We start from the raw sequence: 13918 nt of genomic DNA, 5'->3' as shown, positions 1-13918 counted from the left end.
GAGTAAATGGAAGATGGAGATAAGTGCATGTGCACTTCAGGATTATTGAGGTGTTGTTACTCTGTGAGTATCGCATCAGTAAAGTACAGCTTGTGTCAAAGTGGTTTAGCAGCAAGATGTGCTGGGTTTGATGGAAAACCCCTGGCCTAGTAGCTCTGACTCTGGAATCCGTAATGAGTGTACCCTGAAAATTGGGAAGATCACATTGGGTCAGTGGCTTAGCCAGGAGTAAAGCCTTGGTACAAGTACATTGGAACAGAGTGGATCTCGATACTGTTCTTTATTCCCACCTATTCATGTGCAGATTCGTGTGAATTTTAATGAGATAAACTAATTCTAGTTTGGGTTTGCATTACAGTCTTGTCCATTTTTGAGGGTGTGTGTGTTGAAAGCTGTAATGCAAGAGGAGCTCTGAAAAGCAGCGTGACAACAGCACTGGGGTTCATTGTGCTGCTCCTCCTGCACAGGTGAAATCCGTGCAAACCACATTAGGGATCACAGGAGTTGAGGTTTTGCTAATTGAGCATTTATTGGCCTCATTATTGACTTCTGGCTTAAACCTGGAGCTTGCATCTGTTAAGGGCAGAAAGGTGTGAGTGGTAGAGTAGGGGAGGAGAGGCTTGTGTTCCAGGGTGATGTGCCTCTTACAGAAATCCTCTCTTCAGCAGAGTGTGTTTGCAGGAGGGTGCCCTAATGATCTGTACAGGACTGTTAGTGTAACTTGCTTGTGGTGGGACTCAGAATTGTATATGGGATTCTCCTCTCCTCTACTTAAATCTCCTCAGAAGGCTGATATTTAAATAAGCACCATGTGTGTGCATTTTATAACAAGAAATTTAGTGATTTGGGCACTGTTCATATAATCAAAACTGTTGTTCCAGGCATCTTATTTCAGCATGGAAAGTATGTTCCTAGGTATGGAGTATCTTGTTTGGAAGTGTCATTGCTCTGTGGTTAAGGCTGGTACAAAAGCTGCATTGGAACTCTTGGACTCCTAAAAATGAAATTTGAATCTGCCCAGCTTGTAACCTGCTCAAGTTGAAGGTGGTGTGTGCGAGCAGGGGCTCTGGTGTCTTATGCAAACAAATGCTTGGCTCAATCAATTATTGAATATTTACCTTCTAAAATTACTTGAAAATCAGTGAACTGCTTTCATGCAGTATCTTCTGAAAGATTTGTCCTAGAAACTTCAAGTTTGGTTGTTTGTTATGCAAATTGTGTACTAAAGTGGCCTCTATCCCATCATGAGGTTGCTGTGTTGACCTATAAGACCCTGCATGTTTCAGTGAAATGCGCTTCCCCGTAGCACTTAATTTGACCTTTTTCTGAAATGTCTTTCTCTAACCTCTTCTTTTTCACTTTGATGTTCTTATTACTGCAAGGCTTTTACAGAATAGTTTTTAGCTATTTTGCTTTTCTTGTCTTTAATTGTCATTATTAATCTAGCTTTTGGTAGATTCTGTGTTTCTTTCAAGAGGAAGACACACAGTGTCTTTTAAAGTTAACTCTGGAGGTGCTACAGCCCTCTGCCCGGAGAGGGTGTTATTTCTGTGCGTGAAAAACTTTGGCCAGGAACAGGGTAACTTAGAGCTGTAAATCTAAAAAACTTTCTTGTAATTCTTGTTGAAAATACTGAGCTGATATAACAGAAAGACTCATCCCAAAGCTAGAACTTTTGCTTGGTTGAGTAAAAGTGTTCATGTGAATGACAAACTGGGTTGGAATATTAGTAAAAGGTTCCAACAATTCAAGAATTAGCTTAGGTGCTCAAAGGAATGGCAATCCCTTGCCTGGGGTTTGGAATGGCAATCAGGATATTGCTGAAATCCTTTAAAGGTGAGAAGCCTATTAAAAATACATTATACAATGTCTGGGAGTCAGGTGGTAGCGGCTTTACAATGATCTAGGGCAAAATTCATGTTGCTAAACTTAGGGTAACATTCCCTCCTTGGCACTCTGTCTGTGTTGCACTTACTGTGGGTTTTTAGCATGGGGAGTTGGTGCAGAGCAGCTGGTGGTTTGGAGCCTGCTCTTGCAGTACTGTGCCTGTGTAGACAAGCTTATGAATTTAGGCAGTGAGGGAAATCTTCAGAGGTCTAAGTTACACATTACTACAGTCTCTAAGAGCCCTAACGTTTAATCACTGTGCGTGGCTGTTCTGCTCTTTCCCTGTAGTCTTTGTGGTTGGTATCAGGTTATATTGTGTTTTTATACAATGTATTCCTTTCCCCAAACTCCTGCATTAAAGATATTAACTAGAGTTTGACAACAGAGCGAGGTTCTCATCAGCTGCAATCTTCAGTGTTACGCAAGTCTGTTCCCAGGAGTCACTCAGAACTGCCTGTTCCTTTGGACGCTTCCACACGGACACCTTTTGGGGGCTAAGGACTTCTGCCCTGCTTTAAGTCCCTGAAATCGGGCACCTGGATCCTCCTTTCAAGAAATAAGAGGGTTGTGTTTGTTTCAGTTACATTGTAACATGCATTTAATGTAGGTCGTTGTCTCTTACGGGTACTGGATCAAAACAATGCACAATTAGATGCCGTGAAGGTGTCTTATCTCAGCAGCCTTTCCTAGGAGAGGATGAGAGGAATACTGGTAGCACTGTAAGAAAGGAATGAAGTTCATTTCCGTTATTTGGCTTAGGACAACAGTGGGCAGTCATGAACAAATAGTATGTTCTCCCTCTGTCTTCTTGGATTTGCTCTCTGGGTTTACCCTGGCTCAAAGCTGACTTTCTTTCCCCCCTCAGGACTTACTGGTGTGTATTCATATTCTCAAGATCAGATCAGAGTGTGCAGAGACCTGTGTGGCTGAAGGCTGGACTACCCCTTCAGGCAGTAAATCAGTTAAATCTGATGAAGTATCTGGTGCTGCTGGAACCTCCCTTTGCAGTCTTTGCATGTCAATGCATTTAAAACGCTGAAAACCCTATTTTAAACCAGTGGTTGGAATCTCATTGTTTGAAGCTATGGAATTCAGTGTTGTCAGAAGTATCTTTGTGTTTGGCTCCTCTGAGTAAGTGAAATAACTGTTTGGGGAGCACATTCTTCGAAATGTGTGGGCAAGATTAAACACTGAATTGCAAAATACAATGGATTGGTAAAGGATTTTCAAAAAAGCTCCAATTTCAGTTGTTTTGGGGTTGTTTTTTTTAAGCATGTGAATCAAGTTAGTGGTAGGAAATGAGGTGATATCAGTGCCTTGCTGGCACTATCCTTGCTTAGTCTAGGTCTGTAGTTCTAGTTTTCAGCTTTTTTTTCTCCCTTAAAGGTCCACCGTAACTTTTACTATTAGCTTAGTAATGTATGCTGCTCTTCTGTGGTGTGTTTTCTGCTTTGTGTTGTTTGGAATTTTTTACTGGTATTAAGGAAGATTAATGGTTCTTCGTTGCATTTATCAATATGTATTTCCACTTCACATGCAGAAACGAGTGTTGTGTAGACAAGCTTATGGGGAGATTGTGCTACAGCAGTCAGTGCCTGGCAATTAACTGGTTGAAGTAATGTCGCTGTCCTAAAAGCCTGGGCTTCATTTTCCAAGAGATTTACTTTGTTCTGCAGGCCCTTTTAAATACAAGTCCCCTGGCTGAACTGTTCCGAGAGAAAGATTGATTCCATTAAGTTGCTGGGGAGAGGGTGAGGATTCTTGCCCCTGTTTTTCCTGTGTTGTCAGTGGCTGGAAGGCAGGTTACTGCTGACTGGAGGGTTTGGTTGTGGATCTGCTGAGCTCCTCGTTCTTGCAGAGCATTTTTTCTCTTTGATAGTTCATTAGTGATAGTCACAGACCTGTAGGACTTGTTCAAAGCAAAAGGCATTTCCTGTCTTCCTTGCCCTTTCACAGCTTTTATAATTTTAATTTTTACAATTTTAACATGAATAATCTGAAATCAATTACTCTGTTATCAGGAAGGTGAGCTTTCACCAACAACCAGGACCCTCTCCCCATTCACAGGCCAGCTCTGCCCTGGGTCCAAAACCCACCCTTCTCCTCTGCACAGCCCTATCTGATCCTGTGAGTATTTTGAGTAGAGAATTGTCACATGGCAGGAACGATGACATCTTCTTCTCCCTCGTAGCTGTTGGGCACTGGCACATCTGCACCTGTTGGTAATACAGCCTTTGGAGAGGTGCAGAAAACATCAGGGATTGCCCTGGAGAGAGACTTTTCCCTGTGCCTGCAAGGAGGGCTTGGAATTCATGTGCTGGTGATAGCTTCCTTTCATTTTCCCTTCGCTTAAATGACTCTGTCTTGCAGGTGTCAAATGTAAACTGTTCTGAACTGCATCACTCTCCAGTGTCCAAAAATAGGTCTTGCTTGGGGAGAATTTATGAAATTAATTGTTTAGAGGACAGATGTGTTTGAACTGAAGCTGTGTAAGTGTCAGTGTTATATGAAGTCCTTGGAAAGCCTGGGCTGTTTTTCTCTGGGAAGATCAAATTGTGGAAAAACTCCTCTTGCCTTCATATTTTGCTAAATTGTTTTTTTTTTCACCTGTAACTTGTATGATTAATTCTTCTTACCAGTTGTTTGCTTTCTACTTGATTGTTATGCCTGTCAAAACAGTTATCAATAGCTCCTCTATCTCTGATAGTCTTCTGCAGCCTCCTTCACAATTACTTAGGGAGTTGGAGCCAAATTAGAACTGGACAGTCTTTCACATGAAACCTACTCTGCAATTTCCAAACCACCTGCACTGTTGAATTTCAGTGCGTTCCTTTTCAAAAGCAGAACAGCCTCAGTAGAACAGAGCCAGTTTTACAGCCATGAGTGTACTGAACCATTCAGATAGGGGTGAGCAGCATTTCTGCTTCAGTGGGCAACCACAGTGTGTGCCTGCCCTGGGAAAAGTAAAGATTCCCCCCGCCCCTCTGCTGCTTTGTCTGAGCCTGTAGCATTTGCTCTGGGGTTTGTGCATATCAAGCTGAAAAATTCAAGGCATATTAAAGAAAATAGCTTTTAAACGGCAGTTAATTGTAGCACTAAGAGTCGTGCTTAAGTTTCTTTGTTCTTTATGAGATTTAATAGCAGGTGGTACTTTGAGTCATACATATAAAAATGGAACTCTTGAAAACCTCTGTATCCATGTAAGTCACTGACTGTGGGTTATGTGTTTGGAACAGTCTCTTCCTTTGAAGATCTACCTTGTACCTGAGACAGTATATCTGGTGACTAATCTCCAGCACTCTTTGGGCATTAGGTTTGCTTGTTTCTGAGTCAGCATTAAAATACTACTCGTGGGTCATGAGAAAGGGAAGGATGGATTAGTATGTGCAGGCAGAAGCTGCTCTGCTTCCACTGTATGTACACTGCAAGTTCATTAAACTCGAGGGGAATTCTCTCCTCTGTAAATTAACAATTAGATTCTCGTGTTTGACTTTCTGCATTTAGAGTAATGCTTGCTTTGGCAAATTGTTTTTATCATGGGCTGTATCCTTTACCAGCCTGTGGCTAAAGAAGCCTGTTGAATTAATATGCAGAATGCTGAAAGTCTGAAGAAAAAGAAGACTCGTGGTGGCCTTGGTAAGATGATTAATTTGACTTCTCACAGACTGGCTGGTCTCATGTGGCATTGGTGTTGTGTGAATTTGTGTTCTTAATGCTCTGTCAGAGCTTGATGGCAGCAGTTGAGTGATATATCCTCTGGTGCAGTAGGGCTCAGGTTTTCCTGTGGGTGCCTGCACGCATACATAACGAGTTGTCAGTCCCCTCCCTAGCTTAGAGGGCTCTGGGGAGACTTGAGGCATCATGTTGGAGTTGGGGAGTTGACCAAGAAGAATTTTGGAAAGTAAGCAAATCAGACATTAGACACAGATTGTCAGAATAGCTTAGATCTGAGCTGCCAAACTGCATTCTTCTAAAAACGGTGTGTGTGCCCTAATAAAGCCTGATTTGTTGCACAAAAACTCTCTGTATATTAAGGCAAGAAATGTGTGTCTTTTGTGCTGAGTGCTTTTTGTGAGTACAAGCACTGAAGTAGTTATTCATGCTTTTGTGAAAATATACCTTGTGTTTGAAAATGCTGATTCACAGGCAGTGATACCTTTCCTTTTCTGCACTGAAGGTCTTCATGTTGTTCTGTGCAGCTCACCGGAGATGCCCCCCTTAGTGGAAGCAAAATAGGAAATGGATGTGCATGTGTGTGTGTGTGTAGTGACAGGGTGGGATGAGCTGCAGTATGTCCTGTGTAATTTTTGATTTTTCTGTTGTATTTTTTATGAAGAACCAAGGAGTTGTTATATCTGGAAGGAGAGATCAGAGGTACTGGAATGAAGAGCATGAGAAAATTTCGCCGTGAAATGATGGAAACTAATTTTTAGAAATATAAATGGCTCAAAGTATTTGCATAACTGATTTTTCCAAGTGAGAGCTAGGTAGTAAGGCCGTGAAAGTCTGGTAACATTTCTTTCCTTCTCTTAAATGTGCATCCTGTGCTTAAGATAAGACAGAGGTTTGATGGAAAACTTAATACAAACAAGTAACTACATGAGGGGATGGGAATTTAAGATAGAATCATAGAATCAACTGGGTTGGAAGGGACCTCCGAGATCATCAAGTCCAACCCTTGATCCACTACTGCTGCAGTTACCAGACCATGGCACTGATGCCACATCCAGTCTCTTTTTAAAAATCTCCGGGGATGGAGAATCCACTACTTCCCTGGGCAGCCCATTCCAATGTCTGACCACCCTCTCTGTAAAGAAATTCTTTCTAATATCTAACCTAAACCTCCCCTGGCACAACTTGAGACCGTGCCCTCTTGTCTTGCTGATGTGTGAGAAGCATATACGTCATTCTCAGTGGATATGTGAGACATTGTACCCGCTACGATATCAAACCCTTATATTCAGTTCTTTATTTTCTGGTAACTGCAACTGCTTCTGCCTGACTCGAAGGCTTTCATTTAGCATAGAGGAAAGCTACTGCCTCAAAGATAAGAGAAATTACTGAGGTGATCTGGGGCTGAGACTGACCTGGGCACCTTATTTGCCTGCCTCCAGAATAGTGTGTCAGATCCCACAAATTCCTTGTCTGTCTTCTGCTCTCCTGATGGTGAGAGCTGTGCATTTAGTGGCTGGTACCTGCTGACAGTCCTTGCTGATGCAGGTGAAAGAGGAGCAATAGGGTTGTATCTCCACAAGAAAAGTTCGATTTTTGTGATTGTAACCTGGAGAAGTGGTGCTCCCCCTGTGTGTGCATATATGTATATATGCATTAAACTGTTTTTAAATTTTGCACTTGGCTGTGGTCTGTTGCTGCATGGGTTCCTCCTTGATGGAGGAGTCTATGCTGCATATGTTTCCCAATAAAGTTAATATTCAAGCCCTTAAGAAAGGTGGTAGTTCAAATTCTTAGCACTAGAATGATCCCAGCTGTGTAAGCAAATCATGACCTACTAATGATCTTACTGTTCTAACTAAGGTGCTGTATCCAGATTTTTCTATGCTATAGACCTGTCTCCTCCTCTGTCCTTTTTTTCCAGGATGTTTGTGTGAATTCACCTGGCTGTTATGTGAACAGTATTTCCTGAATGAAAAATGTTTGTCTTTAAGGTGGCAGGTGACTGATGTTCAGGTGTTGATGAGAACTCCACTGAAAGCTCAGTTTGCACAGTGTTCTGCTGGCCTCCCCTGAAGTCAGCATGAAGGCCTTTGGGCCTCCAAGCCTGGTGGTTCTGCTGTTCAGATGCTGGTTTAGGATGTGAAAGGATCGTGTACTCTAAGCAACAAAAGATGCTGTTCTGGTACAGGTGTTTGTATAGATGATGGCTGCTTTTCTACAGAAATAAATCCATTTCTACTGCACAGCAAAGCTGTTCAGAACTGCAGGTTCAAAACAAATGTCTCTGGAGGTTGTAGCTGAAGCCAGCACCTCGTTTGCCTCTTGTCTGTACATTTTCATTGGTTTTTGCATAGGCCTTTAGTGTACTTATTTTCTCTAATTTTTTTAAATGTACTTGATAATGCTGAGTGTGCAGAATTTTCTCAGGTATGGTCTGTGCAGGGAAATAAGGAGCTTTTTTTTTTTTTTTAGTCCGTGGTTTTAGTTTTTTCTTAGCAGTAATCATTGCTAGAAATAGCCCATTGCTGTGTGACAAAGGATGAAGTTGATTCAATGTTTCTAACTTTCAGTAACTTAACTAATTTGTGTCAGCTTCCACTTTGTGACATAGTAACACCCCAGTAACTGTTTTGCTGATAGTTTTGTGTTTTGGAAGCGCTGCATTTGTTGTGGTTTCTCTTGCTATTCTCTTGAAGTGAAGTCCTCCAATGGATTTTATGGGTATCTATGAACTGTATATGCGTATTTTTTAGCCACATTGTGGGAACAGCTGAAAAAAAGGTTGTGGACAATGCTGAGGAAATTCTAAAATGTCATTTATTAATTTTCAATTAAGATTTTTGACTTTTTTTTTTTTTAATAGGCTTCCTGTTTGCAATGTCTTTTGTAAAGACAGTGTCCCATCGGCAGTGCAATATGCTTCAGGTGATGCTTGTGCCCTGGCCAATGATGATGAAAATTTCCAGGAAAAGGTATGCTGAATACATCATATTAGTTACTTAGTCTGACTTGATATTGAATTTTAAAAAATGATTCATGCACATTGATTCACAGTGTCTTCTTAGCCAGGATATTTAGTGTATTCAGTTGTTCTGTGAACCAGGATGTTATCTTCCCAAGTTTTTGTTCTCCTTCAGGTTTGTTGCAGTTATGCAACAATACAAGTGAACAGTTTGAGATGGGAGGGGGAAGAAAATAGTAAAGCTAGTTTTGGTGGCTTAAGATTTTTTATTTGGGTGGCAGATGTTAGAAGAAGTGGGCATGAGGGAGAGTATGTGACTCTGTAGAAACCAGTATCAGACATGGTGGCCTGGATGAATCTAGGCCATGGTATGCCAGTAACTTCTTTGTTGTGTTAAAAACAGTGCACAAATGTTTGCTATCCAAAATAGAAGGTTTAAGATTAATTGTTTTAAGTCAGTATTTATCACTTTGTTTTCCTCCTGTTTAATAATAATTAACAAAGCTAAAATATTTGTGTGAAATATATAATAAACAAGGTATGATCCCTTTTTACATTACTCAGCACTTTAGGTTAAATTGAGTGTGATTGTCCCACCCTGATTAAGTCATTACAAATTTCTGCATATTGCAGTTGTGTGGTGAGTTCCCAAGCTGTTGAGTCACATCAGAAAGTCAGGGTAATTTCATTTTTTTTACTTATGTCGGTAAAGAATCAGTCCCATGATAAAAATGGGTAGTATTGATGTATTGGTTTTATCCTCCAGCAGTCTGTAGTAGTGCTAATCGTGGTCCTCATTCCAAGAAAGCTTTTATATGCCACATCAAAATTGAAAAATATGTGCTGAGCATTCTAGTTGACTCAGGTGGGGAGCTGCCTGACCATAAAAAAAAGACCCCTTGAATTATTGTAGGTTTCTTAAGCATTTCAACAACTAGGGTAGCTGTATTTTGTGCAGCCAAATAGCATTCAGTCCTGTTCTTCTGGCTGCCCGAAAAAAAAAAAGTTCTGCTTTAGTTTAATGACTGATGTAATAAAACTGGAAAGATCAAGTAAGTTTTGACACTGGGAAGCCACTGGTATATGTTTTCTACTTTTTTCCAGCATTCTTCCTTTCATTCTATTAATGTGGCTGCATTGTTAAGCACATTTCTGAACCTAAACCCAAAGATGTGAAAACTCATACATTACACTGTTCTTTTTACTCATTAAAGAAAATCTCTGGGGTGTATGAGAAATCTTAAGCATGTGTCTGTTACTCCTAATTAGGCTGCTGGAGCTGCCCTGCTCAGAAAAGAGCAGTTCTGCAGCCCTTGGTTGGTTTTCCTTAGATCAGTTGTCTCTTCAAGCCATTGATGCTATTTCATCTTAGGGACTAGGCTGTGAGCTAATAATGATTGGGGAAAAATATTGCTTAGCTGTTGTCTCTAAGATTTTCCCACCCAGGTTTGTAGCTCCTGCTCTTCTACTTGATGCCTTAACTCTCTCAAATTAATGTCATGTAATGTTGTGTAACACAGCAGCCCATTTTGGATCTGAACTCCAGCACTTACAGCATTTGGCCACAGGGTTTTAGACAGCCCTTATAAAACAAGGGGGATGTAAATTTCTACCAGATTTCTTGCTGTATTTTAAAGTATTGTTCAAAAATAACTTTCCTATTTTGTAGTCAACTTAAAAAAAACATTTGAGGGGCAAGTGTAAATTCTTGTTAGTTTTAGTCTCATGGCTTTAAGACTTTTTCCCCTCAACTGTGTATTTTTTTACTTTGTGAATTCACTGCACTTGACTGTAAATTTTTAGTTGTGAAAGAGAAGGTTGCTTTAAAAGGGTACAGCAGACTTGTGCAGTTACTCTCGTTCTGCTGATTGGATTCCTGCATCTGAAATGTGCCACGTGTTATTTTTTTAATGGTTGCAAGTCATCTTAGGATATATTTTTCATTCCTTCTCTTTTGGGCAGCAAGGAGATAGGGAGGATTTGTCAGCATGGGAAGTCATAGCAGAATGATGAGCTTTCCTTAGCAGACAAACTGAATGATATAAGACGATGCTAAAATGGTCTTTTCAGTGAAGATTTAACTGAGTTTTTTTAACTTGCCATAGTCTTTGTGCAGGTGAGATTTTAAACATATGTGGGCAGTAGCTCTGAAGATTAATGTAGCTTAACTTCTTGATACTTTAATGATGGAAAAGGTGGTATTACTCAGTCTGTATCAGAGGTGGCTCCTCTTACTGAGAATAGGCAGCCTGTGTTACTGTGTACTTACAGCTGTTGTACCTGTGATATTCCAGGGGGAAGAGGCTGGTCCCAGACTGGAGCCTGAGCAGGCAGATTCAAGTACACAGAGTTACTCTATGGAAGAGCTGCTCAATGACTTTACAAAATCTGACCAGGCAAGACTTTTCTCTCATTTGCTGTCTCCATACACTCTTCAAATGCTTCTTGGATTTCAGCCTTTCATTTTGATTGTCTAAAGCTCCCAGTAACCATCTATCACATTTCACCTGCACACAGGACTGCTGTTAGACTCATGTTTCCAGCGAAGGACAAAATGTGTGAACTAACAGACCTTGCATTTCCCGTGTGCATAAGTAATAGGAGTAATTTAGTACTTGTAGGTACTGACTAAATGAAACTTTTTCCAAAATAAATTAAAATTGGATGTTACAGTTCAAGACGTCTCTTTATAAATAAAATATGAAAAACCTTCTCACTGAGGTATTTTTTATAGAGATCAGACTTGGTGATCATAGCAGTCCATTTTAGCTTTGATCCTTCCTGGCTTCTGTCAATTTGATTTCTTTTTTTAAAATGGAAAAAGGGTTATGCTTCAGTAGTATCTGCCATTGATACCATTAAGCCGGTGCTCAGTGTTAAATGTTATAAAGCTCACTGTTAAAGATGGTTTATTTGATTATATATTTCTGGTTTGTAGATTACAAGACAATACATAGGACATACTTCAGAAAACATAATGCATGGTTTCGATGTGTAATTCTATAATAAAGCCTTCAGACCTCTTCATGTTCAGTTAGATGGCTTGAAGTAATCTAGCAGTTGACAAGAGGCTCTTGTTTAATAATATTTTCTGTTGCTGCAAGAGTTTAATCTGACCTGTTTCAGTGGTTATATGCTTTTTCAGATTTACTAAGCCTTATTTTGAGTGTGCTCTGCAAAGGCTTATGAGAACTGAAGACCTAGAATAACTGAGACTCAAGACTACTAAGCTGTTGGAAGCCATAAGTGATTAATCTCTTTATTCAGTTACAGCATGGAATAGGCTTCTGAAGACTTTGGGACCTCCATTTGAGTGATAAAATTGGAAGCCTTCTCCAAAATTTAGTTTAGGATGAAACCAGTAGATTTTATTGTAATAGAACATGCAAATAGAACTGTTTATTTCCATTGCTGCAATATTCAAACTGGTTTTCTCCTGACTATCTCTACAGGATTGCACATCCCTGCTTCAGTTAATATTTTTACATGTTATTGCAGACTATGGGAGAGTGTTGCAACTATCCCAGAGCACCACAGAACACCACTTAAGGAAGAAAGAAAATTTATTTCTGACAAATCTGAACTACTGAACTTTCAGAACTCCATACTAGATGTTATTGCATGAATGCTTTTCCTGTTCAGGTTTTGAAAAATGTGTGTTCACCTGTGATGTTTTCACAGTCGACTGACATAAGTGAAGCAAGCCAGCCCGAAGTTGTGAACCCACCCTCAGCAGATGTAAATGAAGCTTCCTCCAGCATAGTTGCAAGCACTGAAAACACTTCCAGTTCACCTACCTCAGAGATACCTCCAGTCTCACAGCCTAAGTAAGCCCTTCAAATTTTGTTGGTTTTTGTCTTCAAGACTATCACTTACTCTGATGTTGTTAAAAGGTTTAGTAGGGATAAAACTAGACTGTTACATGTGATTGTTTTGCTGGTTTATGGTGTCAGTGCTGATGGAGTATGTCATCATTTACTCAGCGTGTGGATAAACAGTTGTGTACTTGCATGAAGTGACATACTATTGCCATTATCAGTTTCTAAGCTGCTACTTTGAGAAAAAGCCCATGTGCTCAGATAATCTGTACTATAAAAGCCCTCAGGTCTTTCCCGTTAGGATTTCTGCCCTTCACAAATGTGCTTTCCCATCTGTGACAACAAGCATCGAGACTGCTTCAGCCATGGCCCCTGCTTTCAGTTAAAGAAGAACTCTGCAGAATTTTATTTTGGAACTTAAAACAGAGCAATCTGAAATAAGTTCTGATATGAGGAGATTTTTGACAAAATAGCAAATTTTTATATAAATGCAGTCAAGACCACTTGTAGTTCTACTACTCAGCAGGGTACTGCAGAACTACCTCTGCTGCAGGAAGCCTTCTGGAGTTTGTGTGGTGTCCCTTCTTTTGTGGAATGCTGTGCTATCAAATGTGAACTGTAGTAGGAAAATGCATGTGTGTGTACTTCTCAATACTTTCACAGAGTTCTGATGGGCTTTCTGATGTGTGCTGAGGGAAATACATTCTTCTGATTTGCTGATAAAAATGAAATATTTTGGTAGACAAAAATTAAGTAGACTTGTCTTTGGTGTTTTGGGTTTAAGAGTCTAGTTTTTCTGCTTTACCAAATTGAGTTTCTTTACCATAGAAAAGGTGAGGAAGTCTTGTTTGCTGACTGATCTTGCCTAGTCTGCCAGGGCTAATGCTTAAGCACCTTTTGGTACTTCATCAGTGTCTTTAATTGCAAGTCTTCCAAAATTTGCAGTTTTTATAAAGCAAAACTGGAATATCATTTTAGCTTGTCATTTTTATAGCTGTTGTTGACTACTGCAGTGATTCCTTGTTGTAACATGTTGTAAATCCTACTGTTGTCAGGTTGTAGAGACAGGATGTTTTTTTCTTTTAAACATTCAGCTTGGTATCTGGTAACAGTTCAAAACTGTTAGTCACAGTTGAGGATACTGGAGTGAGGAACTCTGAAGACTTGACCTATGAAACGAATGAAAATGGAAACTTGTTTTGGAGCACCTGATTGATTAGTTAATGCTGGGCAGTGTTCTGATGCCAGTACCATTTTCAGGGAAAAAAGGCAGAATTAATATAGGAGAGATGCATATTTCAAACTGCACTTTAGCTTTAAATAGTAATGGATGGTCTCTTATTGTACAGATTAATATTCTAAACAGCTGTAGTCCAACCCCATATTTAAACAAGATCTTTAAAAAGACACAGTTGCATTTTTTTATCTTCAGACAGATTTTTTCCTGTTTTAGATGCTGAGGCCTGTCAGTGTAACAAAGTCCAGCTCCCTCAGGTGTTACTGGTCTAATAATACAGCAGAGCCTCTTAGTCAAAATATTCTGAAAGTAATTTTATTCCAAACTATTTTTACTTTG

General features: G+C 39.9%; 1 protein-coding gene across 3 annotated transcripts in view; it reads left to right on the top strand.

The window, feature by feature from the left end:
- Positions 1 to 13918, top strand: part of SUCO (SUN domain containing ossification factor) — a 38813-nt gene that overhangs the window by 3160 nt on the left and 21735 nt on the right. For all 3 annotated transcript variants that reach the window (XM_032696582.1, XM_032696581.1, XM_032696583.1), the window contains exons 2-4: positions 8426 to 8534; positions 10819 to 10920; positions 12206 to 12351. In XM_032696582.1, coding sequence (XP_032552473.1) covers positions 8426 to 8534; positions 10819 to 10920; positions 12206 to 12351 — 357 coding nt within the window. The remainder of the gene's footprint in view (positions 1 to 8425; positions 8535 to 10818; positions 10921 to 12205; positions 12352 to 13918) is intronic.

The sequence above is a fragment of the Chiroxiphia lanceolata genome, chromosome 9 (genome assembly GCF_009829145.1).
Source record: "Chiroxiphia lanceolata isolate bChiLan1 chromosome 9, bChiLan1.pri, whole genome shotgun sequence".
Taxonomy (NCBI): Eukaryota; Metazoa; Chordata; class Aves; order Passeriformes; family Pipridae; genus Chiroxiphia; species Chiroxiphia lanceolata.
This window is presented reverse-complemented; position numbering and strand designations above follow the sequence as displayed.